Below are 14,907 nucleotides of genomic sequence, written 5' to 3'. Positions count from 1 at the left end.
TGGTAGCTTTAGTAAAAGTATTCCTTTTACTGCAAATGGGAGTCGAGGGTCTTTCTCCCCTGAAGATCCAAGCAGGGACAAGCCTGACACGAGGTTTCCTACATTATTCGTGTGGGGCGGTGAATACCATATTTTTCGGAGTATAAGACGCACCTTTTCCCCTCAAAAAAGAGACTGAAAATCTGGGTGTGTCTTATACACGGAATACAGCATTTTTTGCCTCCCCAAACCCTGCCCCCTTTACCAAAAATGGCCATGCATAGCCTTTAGGAGGCTTTCATAGTGCTCCTGGGGGCTAGGGAGGGCAGCAATGAGTGAAAAACGGGCCGTTTTTTGCTTAATTTTACCCTCCCAGCCCCCAGGAACACTCTACAAGCCTTCTGAAGGCTATACATGCCCTTTTTGTGGGGAGAAAGGGCGGCCCATTTTTGCGAAAAATTGGCCTTTTTGGAGAGAACTGCAGAGTGCAAAAAACTTTTTTAAAAAATTTGCCTCTTAAAAATCTTGGTGCAGGGAAGATGGAAAGTTGGAGGTGGGTGAAAGAAAGGGTGTATGGAGGGTCGAAGAGGTACATTGGGTTTCTATTTTTGGGGGTATTGTTGACAAGAGGAATGGCTGTGTTTATTGTTTAATGTTATATGGCCCCGGTTATGCACAGTATATATGTGACTGTACGAAATGAAAATGGAAAATAAAAACACATTTACAACGAAAAAAAATCTTGGTGCGTCTTATACTCCAGTGCGTCTTATACTCCCAAAAATACGGTAAGTCAAGAAAAAAACTAGGCTCTTCTTTACTTGGTTGGCCAATTTGAAGAAGGGAAGAAGCGACCTGCTTTTTAGCAGAGGGATAACGCGGATTGAGTTTGCTGAGAAAATAATTACCGGGTGGAAACAAGGGGAGGGTGTGAAGTCTATATACTGGGAGAGAGCAAGCTTAAGACATTTCACAGGCTGTACCGCCCCCCCACTCGCTCCCCCCCCTTCTCTTCTGCATCACGAACCACACAATTAGGAGTTGCAAAACCCCTGGGATTTGGCCAAGCGGGTAGGTGGGTGGGTGGACGGACAAGTTGGACGCATCATGGTTTGCTCCACTTCCAGGAAACGGCTTAAAGGAGCCATTGTCCAGTTCTACCAACCGAATGAGCTCCAGAAGAAATATTTATTTTCTCTCTCTCTCTTTTTTTGTTTTGGCTCACCCGTACTTCCAGATTGACTAAATTCTAAGTCTCGGATCTTGGCTTATTAACATATTTTTTCCCCTCTGGACTGCTTGGCTGGATGTGCATAGTTATGGAGCTGGGGGTTGGGGGGAGGACAAGTTAGCCTGCTGACTTACGCTGGAGATTTATTCTAGACTGCATTTCTTTCGAAGCGAGGCCTTTCAAGCAGAGGGGAAACAACCTGGGCAAGATGCTGTGGGATGCTTCTTCCGGAGCCATGGTTAACGCTCTGCTGTTAGACAGTGTGAAATTTGTACAATGAAATGACCTTGTGATACAAAGAGGGAGGGACCATGGAAAAGGACTGACCTTCCTTCCTTCCTTCCTTCCTTCCTTCCTTCCTTCCTTCCTTCCTTCCTTCCTTCCTTCCTTCCTTCCTTCCTTTCCCCTCCCTTCCTCCCTCCCTCTCTTCTTCCTTCCCCTCCCCTCCCTTCCTCTCCCTTTCATCTCCCCTTTTCCCATTCCCCTTTTCCCCCTAGTTGACCGCCTTCCATCCATCCAAGTTGGGTAAAATGAGGACCCAGATTGTTGGGGGCAAGAGGCTGACTCTGTAAACCACTTGGAGAGGGTTGTAAAGCACTGTAAAGCAGTATATAAATCTTAAATACTATTGCTATCTTCCTTCCTTCCCTTCCTCCCCTTCCTTCCTTTCTTCCCTCCCTCTTTCATTCCTTCCTTCCTTTCTTCCTTCTGTCTTTCCTTCCGTCCCCCTCCCTTCCTCCTTCCCTCCCTCTCTTCTTCCTTCCTTCCTTTTTTCCTTCCTTCCTCCCCCCCTACTTTCCCTTCCCTTTCATCTCCCCTTTTTCCATTCCCCTTTTCCTCCTAGTTGGCTCAGCCTTCCATCCATCCAAGTTGGGTAAAATGAGGACCCAAATTGTTGGGGGGCAATAGGCTGACTCTAAAAACTGCTTAGAGAGGGCTGTAAATCACTGTGAAGCAGTATACAAATCATAAATACTATTGCTATCTTCCTTCCTTCCTTCCTTCCTTCCTTCCTTCCTTCCTTCCTTCCTTCCTAGTGGTTAGAATACAGTATTGCAGGCTAACTGCCCACTGCCAGGAGTTCGACCCTGACCAATTGGCTCAAGGTTGACTTAGCCTTCCGTCTTCCCGAGGTGGGTAAAATGAGGACCCCGATTGTTGAGGGCAAGAGGCTGACTCTCTAAACCGCTTAGAGAGGGCTGTAAAGCACTATGAAGCGATATATAAGTCTAAGTGCCGTTGCTATTAAACGCATCGAGGTCAGAGGACTGATGGGCAGAGACTGGCGTTGGCACCCGGCTTTCTGCATTTGAGGGTAAAGCTAGATGACCTCTAAAACCTCCCTCTTAGCTTACAAAACAAGCCCCCGGATTGATGGAGAAATAGTTCAGAAGTTGAACGGATAAAAGCAATGAGATGAAGTTGCTAATTTAACAGTAATGATCCAGCGCTTTTTCCGAACGGTACTATTAACTATTAACACAGACTTTCAGGCCAAAGGATGATTCCCCTCTTGTCTCTCTGCTGTCTTTTGTAGTGTCACTTTCTCCTGGCTTAGTAATCGATGCTTCTGTCTGGGATGGCAAGCGGGTATTTTAATCTCCGTTTTTCCTTCTTCTTTTTTTTTCGCAGGGCGACCATAGATGAGGTAGAAACAGACGTGGTGGAGATAGAAGTCAAGCTTGATAAGGTAAGAAGGAAAAAAGAAACTTCTCAAGAAGTTGGGTTGATTAATTAGTCCGATTAGAGCTGGAAGGGACCTTGGAGGTCTTCTAGTCCAACCCCCTGCTCAAGCAGGAGAGCCTGTACCGTTTCAGAAAAGTGACTGCCCAGTCTCTTCTTAAAACCTCCAGTGATGAAGCAACCACAACTTCTGGAGGCAAGTTGTTAATTGTTCTCACTGTTAGGAAGTTTCTCCTTAGTTCTAGGTTGCTTCTGTCCTTGATTAGTTTCCATCCATTGCTTCTTGTCCTGTCTTGGAGACTAATTTGATCCCCTCTTCTTTGTGGCATCCCCTCAAATACTGGAACACTGCTATCATGCCTTCTCTCCTCCTTCTTTTCTCTAGACCAGCTACACCCAAATCCTGCAACCATTCTTCCTATGTTTTAGTCTCCAGGCCTTTAGTCATTTATTTATTATTATTATTATTTATTATCAAAATTTATATGCCGCCCAATCCCGAAGGACTCCGGACGGCTTACAAAAAAAGAGAGAAAAAACGGTTTAAAATCGCAACATCACATACATTCATTCTAATCGGGGCTGGACCTCAACAGTGAGGTCAACAGCCCCAGGCCTGCCGGAACAGCCAGGTTTTAATAGCTTTCCTGAAGGCCATGAGAGTGGGTAAGGTCCGGATCTCTGGGGGGAGCTGATTCCAAAGAGTCGGAGCAGCCACAGAGAAGGCTCTCCTCCGGGGGCCCGCCAGCCGACACTGTCTGGCTGACGGCATCTGAAGGAGGCCCAATCTGTGGGATCTTACTGGCCACTGGGAGGTATGTGGCAGTAGGCGGTCTCGAAGGTACGCTGGCCCTAAGCCATGTAGGGCTTTAAAGGTAATAACCAACACCTTGAATTGCATCCGGAGACCAATTGGTAGCCAGTGCAGCTCACGGAGGACAGGTGTAACGTGGGTGTGCCTTGTACACCCAATATTGCTCGGGCGGCCGCATTCTGGACTAGCTGCAGTCTCTGAACGCTTTTCAAGGGTAGCCCCATGTAGAGCGCGTTGCAATAATCCAGCCTTGAGGTGACAAGGGCGTGAGTAACCGTTTGAAGTGCCTCCCGATCCAAATAGGGCCACAATTGGTGCACCAGACGAATTCTGGGCAAATGCTCTTCTCTTAGTTGCTCTTCTCTGCCTTTTTTTCCAAAGTCTCACCATCTTTTTTGTAATGGGGCGACCAAAACTGGATGCAGGGTTCCAGGTGTGGCCTTACTAAGGGTTTTACAAAGCCTTGGCCATAAGCCTTTGGTCAGCAGCAGGAAAAACCAGAGGTGGTATCATCATAAATGTGGAAGGCAGAATTTTGAGGATGGGCTGCATGCAAACAACAACAACAACAACAACAACAACAACAGTGTAACAGTGATACCCATTGTCATTGCGGCACTTGATGCCACGTCCAAGAATTTAGCAAAATACGTCAAGTAGGGGTAGCGCCAATGGAGCTGCAAAAGACTGCGCTACTCGGAGCAACGTACAATTTAAGACGATACTTGGTTGGTACCAGAGATAGTATTCAGCAGGTTTTGACCAGTTCTGGAGAACCGGTAGCGGAAATTTTGAGTAGTTGGGAGAAACGGCAGATGCCGCCTCTGGCTGGCCTCGCCCCCATCTATTCTCTCCCTGTTGAGTCTCAGCTGATCGGGAGGGAATGGGGATTTTGCAGTAAATCTTCCCCTGCCATGCCCACCAAACCACGCCCACAGAACCGGCAGTAAAATATTTTGTATCCCACCCCTGGTTGATACCTAGGATGTTGGCAGCAACCCCTATCAACCATCAGTGGCAGTCAGTGATATTTGTGATACATTTTTAAATGTTCAGTTGACTGTTTTATGTTTTATGAATAAAAGATAACAACAACAACAACCTGGTTGAGAAAAATAACATTACAATCATAGACATCGCAACACCAGGTGATAGCTGGGTCGACGAGAAGGAATATGAAAAAATCGAGAAATACCAGGACTTAAAAATTGAAATCCAACGATTATGGCACAAACCAGCAGTGGTAATCCCAGTGGTAATCGGCACACTGGGTGCTATTCCAAAAGCACTGGAATTACATTTAAAACAGTTAAAAGTTGACAAAATCACCATCAGTCAAATGCAAAAAGCCGCAGTGCTTGGATCTGCACGCATATTACGAAAATACGTTACGATGTCCTAGGCCCGTGGGTGGGGCCCGACTGTTAATCAATGCCAAATCTGGCGAAACAACTGGCCGCTGTGATACAATTGTGATAATAATAATAATAACCACTCAATAACAACAACAACAATAACAACAACAACAATAATAATAGATCAGTGGGTGCAGCAAAATTTCACAAACTGACTACCTACAACGCCATGACCGCGTTACTAAGATCATTCACTGGAAATTGTGCCAAAATTTTGGAATTGAGTGCAGCAAAAACCACTGGGACCATCAGGTTGAGAAGGTTTTAGAGAATGAGAAAGTCAAGATATTGTGGGACTTCAGAATCCAGACTGACAGGCACTTGGCCCACAACACACCTGACATAATAATAGTTGAAAAGAAAAAAGTTAAAAGATACTTAGGATGCTGGCAGCAAACCGTATCAACCATTAGCACCATTCAATGGTATTTGTGACGCATCTTTAAATGTTTCAGTTGGCTGTCTCATGTTTAAGGAATAAAATATATAATAATAACAATAATAATAATTAATAGATGGGTGCGGCCAGTCAGGAAACACTTAATTCGCTTAAGTGCAAATTGTGTGTGCGATAGCTGGCACGTGCAGTTCTTTCAAATGCTAAGCCTCTGCCAAGCCTCTGTTTTTGGTTGTGGGAAGATGGATGCGCCACAATTAGTTGTGAACATCTAATTGCGCTTCGGGGCTCTTCCCTCCCCCCCTTTCAGAAGAGCTCCTGTTGCAAATAACACACCGCTTTTGCTTAACGATTGCTCAAACCCAAACCTCGCTGCAGAAACTGCCACGTTGCAACAAGGGGTTTGCAGCGTCCTCGCCTCTTCCAGAGGCTGACTCGGGGAGCCTCCCTACTGCCCATCTGGCCGCCAGATGTGACCGGGAGCTGCATCTGTTTGCTTTTCTTCCCTGGAATCAGATGCAACAGTGCGGAGAAGGTTGCCAGCAACCTAGCCTTGGCCTTGGCGGATGCTGGGAACAGAGTGAGCTGGGCTTTGTATTGGGGATTGTATTTCTTGCCTGGCCCATTGCGAGCCCCTTTTGTCTGAAATCAAACTTTTTTGGAAGATTCGAAAAGTGCTGGGATCTTTTTCCCGTGGTGGAGTTGCAAATCTGTCTTTTTCCCCAGGAGGCAACTGAATGTAATTTTGAATAGAATAGCAAAGTTGGAAGGGACCTTGGAGGTCTTCTAGTCTAACCCCCTGCCTAGGCAGGAAACCCTACACCCCTTCAGAAAGTGGATATCCAACATCTTCTTAAAAACTCCCAGAATAGAATAGAATGGAATAGAATAGAATATGGAATGGAATGGAATAGAATATGGAATGAAATGGAATGAAATAGAATATGGAATGCAATAGAATAGAATATGGAGTGGAGTGGAGTGGAATGGAATAGAATATGGAATGAAATGGAATGGAATAGAATATTTAATGGAATGGAATAGAATAGAATATGGAATGGAATGGAATAGAATATGGAATAGAATAGAATAGAATAGAATATGGAGTGGAATGGAATGGAATAGAATATGGAATGAAATTGAATGGAATGGAATAGAATAGAATATGGAATGGAATAGAATAGAATAGAATAGAATAATAGAGTTGGAAGGGACCTTTGAGGTCTTCTAGTCCAACCCCCTGCTTAGGCAAGAAAATCTACAACACTTCAGACAAATAGTTATCCAACATCTTCTTAAAGACTTGCAGTGTTGAGGCATTCACAACTTTTGGAGGCAAATTCGATTCCACTGATTAATTGTTCTAACTGTCAGGAAATTCCTCCTTAGTTCTAAGTTGCTTCTCTCCTTGATTAGTTTCCACCCATTGCTTCTTGACCTGCCCTCAGGTGCCTTGGAGAATAGCTTGACTCCCTCTTCTTTGAGGCAGCCCCTGAGATATTGGAAGACTGCTATCATGTCTCTCCTAGTCCTTCTTTTCATTAAAGTAGACATACCCAGTTCCTGCAACCGTTCTTCATATGTTTTAGCCTCCAGTCCCCTAATCCTCTTTGTGGCTCTTCTCTGCATTCTTTCTAGAGTCTCCACATCTTTTTTTTACATCGTGGTGACCAAAACTCAATGCCGTATTCCAAGTGTGGCCTTCCCAAGGCCTTATAAAGTGGTATCAACACTTCACGTGATCTTGATTCTATCCCTCTGTTGATGCAGCCTAGAACTGTGTTGGCTTTTTTGGCAGCTGCTGCACACGGCTGGCTCCTATTTAAACGGTTGTCCACTAGGACTCCAAGATCTGTTCTCACAGTTACTACTATTGAGCAAAGTACCACCTATCCTGTACCTGTGCATTTCTAGTCTCATCTGTCACTTGTGCTCTGGGGGGGGCGGGGGCAGTCACTAGAGGTTTAGAATTTCATTTCCTTGAGCAAGGCATTCTGGGAATTGTAGTCGAAACATTGGGAGTGCCCACTGTACATAGACATTCGCTGGACAGTATAAAGAACTTCAGTGCCCCATTCAGCTGCAACCTTCTCAAAATTTATTCTCGCTGAACAGAGGTGGGAACCAATGGGCTGGATCATGTCATCACTAGGAGGAGAGCCTTCTCTGTGGCTGCTCCGACCCTCTGGAACGAGCTCCCCGTGGAGATTCGAACCCTCACCACCCTCCAGGCCTTCCGCAAAGCCCTTAAAACCTGGCTGTTCCGACAGGCCTGGGGCTAAAGAGTTTTTGCCCCCCCCCCCTTCGAATGGTATGGTTGTTGTGTGCTTTTAAATTGTGTATTGTTTTGTTCGTCTTTTTTATCCCTTATCTGTACCCCCTTCCCTTGACTTGGATTGTGAGCCGCTCTGAGTCCCCTTTGGGGGAAAAGGGCGGCATATAAATGCAATAAATTCAATTCAATTCAATTTCCTTTCCTTTCTCAGCTGGTAAAGCTATGCAGCAATATGGTAGATGCCGGGAAAGCGTACATCATCACCAATAAACAGTTTGTCGGCGGAGTTCGAGATCTCTCCCAGCAGTGCAAGAAAGATGAAATGATCTCGGTAAGAAATGACAACCTGGGGGGAATTTTTTTTTTTTTTTTTTTGACCGTGTACGAAAATGCTGACCAAACTCAGCATGGCTGAGTTCAGAACTCGCCTCTGCAGATTTGATGATAGGTTGTCTCTCTCGCAGATGTGGCCTATAGATTATTATTTACTCTATAGCAGTGTTTCTCAACCTTGGCAACTTGAAGATGTCTGGACTTCAAGTTGCCAAGGTTGAGAAACACTGCTCTATAGTATAAACGACAGCAGAGGAGTAAACCGAATGGTGGCTGGGGAATTCTGGGAGTTGAAGTCCAGACAGCCTCAAAAGTTTGTCACGTTTTTGAAAAACGCAGCTGCGCCGTTTCTGTCCTCCCGATCTCGTTGATTTCCCCCCCCCCCCAATCTCATTCAGAGGCAACTTTTGAATTTGGCAATACCATGCTTGGAAGAGAGAGAGGTTCTGATTTTGATCACGCAAGAGACATTATTACATTGTGGGTTTGTGTGTGTGTCTATCTTGTTAAAGAAACTTTGGCCAAAAGTGTTCCTCAAAACATGAGGTTATGGTGTCATTTTTCTCATGCTTTGCTGATCACACAAGATCTGGCTCCTTTTTGTCTTTACTGGAGAAGAGACCGATAGAAAAAGAGGCACAAGGCAAGAAATGGAAGGTGGATGTTGAGATAGCCACATAGAATAAAGATATTTTCCTGCTATTGTTTCGACTATCTGAAAGAGGATGGAATAATATCATTTTTTTTTATTTCCAGAGCAGGTTGAAATTACACAAAAAAGATTTTGACTAAGTACCGTATTTTTTGGAGTATAAGATGCACTTTCCCCCCCTAAAAGAAGGTGAAAATTTGGGTGCGTCTTATACACCGAATATAGCCCTGCCCACCCACCGGCCCTCACCTTCTGGCCTCTGCCTCCCAGCAATTTGCCTCCTTGCAGAAAACAGCAAGCTTCAGCTTCAGCACAGTCTGATTAGCACAAGCAGCTGATTGTCGGTTGGTTTGGCCTCTGTCTGGCGATCAGCTGTTTCAGGCTGCAAGGATTGCCATTGCCTATTGCCGCCTCCGCACAATTTTTGGCCTCCGCATCCCATTTTTTGGCCTCCGGGCACCCGGTTTTTGGCCTCCGCGCGCCCCATTTTCAGCCCATTCTGATCCCCGCCGCTGGGTGAAAAATGGGGCGTGTGGAGGCTGAAAACGGGATGCAGAGACTGAAAATGGGGCGCACAGATGCGGCAATAGACTATGGTAATCCCCGCACCCTGAAACAGTTGATTGTTGGGAGACCAGTCCAACTACAATCAGCGGCTTGTGGTAATCAGGCTGTGCTGAAATTGAAACTGAAATGGGCTGTTTGCCGTTTGCTGCAAGGAAGCAAATTGCTGGGAGGCAGAGACAGATTTTTTTTTTCTTGTTTTCCTCCCCAAAAGGTAGGTGTGCCTTATACTCTGAAAAATGTGGTATTTGGAAGAAGGTCCTCAGATTTTCAGTTCTCTAATAGCAGGACAGGTTTCTTAGAAGCAGGGGCAATAGATTTATTGCAGGAGGGTTCAACTTTGGAATGGCGCAAAATAGCTATGCCCACCTACTCATTTCCTGGGTTGGCACGATGCAGGGGAGCTGACAGATGGATTTTCGCATAAGTGCTAAGCTACGAAAGATTAGCTCTGGTTAGTACAACTAAGGTTAGGGTAGTGGGCGAAAGCACCTGCTGGGTTAAATGTGTCATGTTAAAAAACAACATACGATTTTTATATCTGAGGAACAGATTTCATGTTTGGATCCTATTTGGCATTGTTTGAACACACCCCCACTGGCCGAGATGAAAATATTATTCGTGTTATTAGTAAACCCAGCAGCGACTTAATAAGCATATCGGAGTTTTACGTTTGCTCTGAGTGTTCTCAATAAAGGCCTCAAAATTGCAAGCATACAACAACAACGAGGACGGAAACAAAAGGCGGGGAACCCCACGCAAACGTTTCTAGCCTCCGTGCATTTTGGGGGCGCAGAGAATAAATAGCCACGAAATGCTTGGCTTTTGTAACTCACAATTAAGCCGCACGCCAAACGCACATCCACAGATTCCGCATGTAGCTAAAAATATCCCAGCTGTTGGATGTCTTAAGACATTGTGTTGTTTTCTAAAAAGGCAGAACTGCGGAGCTGCCTGCTGCTCTGAACTAGGTCAGCGAGCATCCATTATTTGGGAGAGGGGAGACAGGCACGGGGAAGGGATGAGCTGGGGCGGGGTGGGGGATTTAGGACAACAGTCCAGGGGAGGCTGGTTTTCATTTAGGCACTTTGGGCAGTTTCGTGTGAAATAACACACACTCTGTATGGAACAAGAGTGCATCTAAGTGCCTTAAAATTAAGTCTATGGCCTCTCTCCGCATTGAATTCTTGTTTTTCTTACATGGGCTGGCTGGGGAATCAGTTCAGCATTGTCTGCCCCTGCAGGGTGCGAAATCCCTGGGAAAACCTCCCCAGAAAATCCCCTTATGGACCTCTGCGGAGATTCTCAAGTCATCCAGGTCATGGCTGTCCTAAAGGCGTTTCTTTTTTTTCCCAAGAGGCTATTGCAGTGGTTCCCAAACTTGGCAACTTTAAGACTTGTGGACTTCAACTCCCAGAATTCTCCAGCTCTGCTCTGCTGGCTGGAGAATTCTGGGAGTTGAAGTCCACAAGTCTTAAAGTTGCCAAGTTTGAGAAACCACTGGGCTATTGGATTTTCCTGTTTTTCTTCGAAGAGGTTTCACTTCTCATCCAAAGCAGCTTCTTCCGTTCTTCAGTCCAGTCAGAACAGAAGATGCTTCTCGGATGGGAAGCGAAACCTCTTCAAAGAAAAATGAGAAAGGCCAGTCACCTCTTGGAGGGGCGGCGGGGGGAAAGCACCTTTGGGACTGCTAAATTTTTTTTTCATACACTACAACAACTAGAAACAAAAGAACCGGCTAGCTAGCTTGGCGATCTGCTTGATGGGCTTGGTTATGATCCGCCAGTTCCACCAGATATATAGGATGTTCCGATGCCAATAATGCTCCTTTCTCTAGATATCTGATGCATGGAATTAAAGAGCCCCTGTATTTTTTCCCCTCCTTCTGCAGGAATGCTTGGATAAATTTGGAGACAGTTTGCAGGAAATGGTCAACTATCACATGGTGAGTGGAGTCCTTTCCCAAGTTGCTTTCTGGGCCGACAAGTTCAATGGAGGTTCTTGGAAGTCACGAAACACTCATGAATTAGGAATTCCAGCATCTCTCTAGCCAACGGCGAGATAATTTGGGAGGTGAGGTGTAATAAGAGATCAGGGGTGAAATTCAGCAGGTTCTGACAGGTTCTGGAGAACCGGTAGCAGAAATTTTGAGTAGTTCGGAGAACCGGCAAATACTACCTCTGGCTGGCCCCAGGAGTGGGGAGGGAATGGGGATTTTGCAGTATCCTTCCCCAGGAGTGAGGAGGTAATGGGGATTTTGCAGTATCCTTCCCCTGGAGTGGGGAGGGAATGGGGATTTTGCAGTATCCTTCCCCTGGAGTGGGGAGGGAATGGGGATTTTGCAGTATCCTTCCCCTGGAATGGGGATTTTGCAGTATCCTTCCCCAGGAGTGGGGAGGGAATGGGGATTTTGCAGTATCCTTCCCCTGGAATGGGGAGGGAATGGGGATTTTGCAGTATCCTTCCCCTGGAATGGGGAGGGAATGGGGATTTTGCAGTATCTTTCCCCTGGAGTGGGGAGGGAATGGGGATTTTGCAGTATCCTTCCCCTGGAATGGGGATTTTGCAGTATCCTTCCCCAGGAGTGGGGAGGGAATGGGGATTTTGCAGTATCCTTCCCCTGGAATGGGGATTTTGCAGTATCCTTCCCCAGGAGTGGGGAGGGAATGGAGATTTTGCAGTATCTTTCCCCTGGAGTGGGGAGGTAATGGGGATTTTGCAGTATCCTTCCCCTGGAGCGGGGTGGGAATGAAATGGGTTGGGAACCAGGCAGAGAACCGGTTGCTAAAATTTTATACTCCCACCATTGGCCCTCCCTCTTGATGTCATGGGATATCATCCCCTGATTAAGGGATGCATCACTTTTTAAGAGAAAAGGGAGGGGAGGAAATCACATCTACTTTGGGGGGAAAAACCCAGCCTCCCGCACAAAATGACATAACGTGTATTGCATCTGGAACATCAAAGTACATTTGTGTGCAACTCACCCATTAGTTCACGGGGCAGGGCTCGGCCGTGGTTCCTTGTAAGTTGCTGAGTTAGCCTCCGGCGGGCCAAAACTCTTACTAGCAGCCGTACTCCAGACAGAGGGAGTGGACGACTCGGAAGGATTACGATGCTCTGGGGAGGGAAGGGGGAGGAGGAGGAGATGATTTTTTGCTCCCAGGGGTTGTGAGGTCTGAGTAGGAGAGTAGAACCCTCTGTGTTTGTGTGTGGTTGTTTCTCCCCCCCCCCCCTTGATGGATTGAAATCAATCTCTGGAGACAGGCAGAAGCTGAGGGCAAGGAAGAGACGGCATGAAATCCGGCATGAAATTCGTCCCTGAGAGAGAGAGAGAGAGAAGGCTGCAAAAGGGCTTTCCTTCCCTCCAGCAGATTCCAAAAGGGAAGGAAATGCAAAACAATTTTTTTTTTAAATTTCTGCAGGCCTGTTTTTTTTCTTTCTTCTGCTCTGGCCGTCCGTTTCCTCTTGCAGACGGGGAGGAAAACCGAGTTGGAAATTCTTCCCCCAGGAGTTCGGCGCATCTGTCATGGCAACAGTGGAGATGCAGAAGCAGAAGGGAGGGAGGGTGGGGGATTGGGCGCCCGCAGGGGGTTATGTGGGTGCATGGGTGAGTGCAAGGGACCACCAGGGTTTTCTCTGCTGCGGGAGATCCCGGCCTCCTCCTCCCTCAAGGGCAAAGGCCAGCCATGCCAAAGAATAGACTAGAATAACAGTTGGAAGGGACCTTGGAGGTCTTCTAGTCCAACCCCCCTGCTTAGGCAGGAAACCCTATACCTTTTCAGACAAATGGATATCAAACATCTTCTTAAAAACATCCAGTGTTGGAACATGTACAGCTTCTGGAGGCAAGTTGTTCCACTGGTTAATTGTTCTCACTGTCAGGAAATTCGTCCTTAGTTCTAAGTTGCTTTTCTCCTTGATTAGTTTCCACCCATTGCTTCTTGTCCTGCCTTCAGGTGCTTTGGAGAATAGCTTGACTCCCTCTTCTTTGGGGCAGCCCCTGAGATATTGGAAGACTGCTATTATGTCTTCCCTAGTCCTTCTTTTCATTAAACTAGACATACCCATTTCTTGCAACAAGTTCTTCATATATTTTAGCCTCCAGTCCCTTATTCATCTTTGTTGCTCCGGGCTCTTTCCAGAGTCTAGAGTAGAGCAACAAATAAGCTAGTTTAGCCTAGACCAGGGGTCGGCAACCCATGGCTCTGGAGCTGTATGTGGCTCTTTCATCCTTCTGCTGCAGCTCCCTGTCACCAGTCGGCTCCACAATGGATAGGACTTTCGGTTAGGACAGGTAGAGGAAAAAGGACTATGTGCTAGGAGGAGACTCTATGGTGAGGGAACCGGACTTCTGGTCAGCAGAGGAAAAAGGACGAGCTAGGAGGAGACTCTATGGTGGGGGAACCAGACTTCTGGTCGACTCCAGAATTGATAGGGCTTTTAGTTAGAACAGGTAGAGGAGAAAGGATGCCACCCTAGGAGGAGACTCTATGGTGAGAGAACCGGACTTCTGGTCAGCAGAGGAAAAAGGATGAGCTAGGAGGAGACTCTATGGTGAGGGAACCGGACTTCTGGTCAGCAGAGGAAAAAGGATGAGCTAGGAGGAGACTCTATGGTGAGAGAACCGGACTTCTGGTCAGCAGAGGAAAAAGAATGAGCTAGGAGGAGACTCTATGGTGAGGGAACCGGACTTCTGGTCAGCAGAGGAAAAAGGACGAGCTAGGAGGAGACTCTATGGTGAGAGAACCGGACTTCTGGTCAGCAGAGGAAAAAGGATGAGCTAGGAGGAGACTCTATGGTGAGAGAACCGGACTTCTGGTCAGCAGAGGAAAAAGGACGAACTAGGAGAAGACTCTATGGTGAGGAAACCGGACTTCTGGTCAGCAGAGGAAAAAGGACGAGCTAGGAGGAGACTCTATGGTGGGGGAACCAGACTTCTGGTCGACTCCAGAATTGATAGGGCTTTCAGTTAGAACAGGTAGAGGAGAAAGGATGCCACCCTAGGAGGAGACTCTATGGTGAGAGAACCGGACTTCTGGTCAGCAGAGGAAAAAGGACGAGCTAGGAGGAGACTCTATGGTGAGGAAACCGGACTTCTGGTCAGCAGAGGAAAAAGGATGAGCTAGGAGGAGACTCTATGGTGGGGGAACCAGACTTCTGGTCGACTCCAGAATTGATAGGGCTTTCAGTTAGAACAGGTAGAGGAGAAAGGATGCCACCCTAGGAGGAGACTCTATGGTGAGGGAACCGGACTTCTGGTCAGCAAAGGAAAAAGGACGATCTAGGAGGAGACTCTATGGTGAGGGGAACTGGACTTCTGGTCAGCAGAGGAAAAAGGACGAGCTAGGAGGAGACTCTATGGTGGGGGGGGAACCGGACTTCCGGTTGGCTCCAAAATTGAGCAGAGGGGAGCAGGGCTTCCGGTTAGGACCGCTGTGGCTCTTCGAGTGTTTAAGGTTGCCGACTCCTGGCCTAGACCAGAGGTGTCAAACCTTGGCAACTTTAAGAATTGTGGACTTCAACTCTCAGAATTCCCCTGGGAGCAACGGTTAGCTGGAGAA

The 14,907-nt window shown here is 46.8% G+C and overlaps 1 protein-coding gene across 1 annotated transcript in view; it reads left to right on the top strand.

Moving 5' to 3' along the window:
• ACAP3 (ArfGAP with coiled-coil, ankyrin repeat and PH domains 3) overlaps positions 1-14,907 on the top strand; it is a 120,007-nt gene that overhangs the window by 42,970 nt on the left and 62,130 nt on the right. The window contains exons 2-4 of the mRNA XM_087702522.1: positions 2,843-2,900; positions 8,006-8,125; positions 11,235-11,288. Coding sequence (XP_087558648.1) covers positions 2,843-2,900; positions 8,006-8,125; positions 11,235-11,288 — 232 coding nt within the window. The remainder of the gene's footprint in view (positions 1-2,842; positions 2,901-8,005; positions 8,126-11,234; positions 11,289-14,907) is intronic.

Source organism: Thamnophis sirtalis, unplaced genomic scaffold (genome assembly GCF_051295495.1).
Source record: "Thamnophis sirtalis isolate CommonGarterSnake01/CBP01778 unplaced genomic scaffold, rThaSir2_p1.2 scaffold_15, whole genome shotgun sequence".
NCBI classification, from domain to species: Eukaryota; Metazoa; Chordata; class Lepidosauria; order Squamata; family Natricidae; genus Thamnophis; species Thamnophis sirtalis.
The sequence above is the reverse complement of the archived record's forward strand: the minus strand, read 5'-3'. Positions and strand labels throughout refer to the sequence as shown.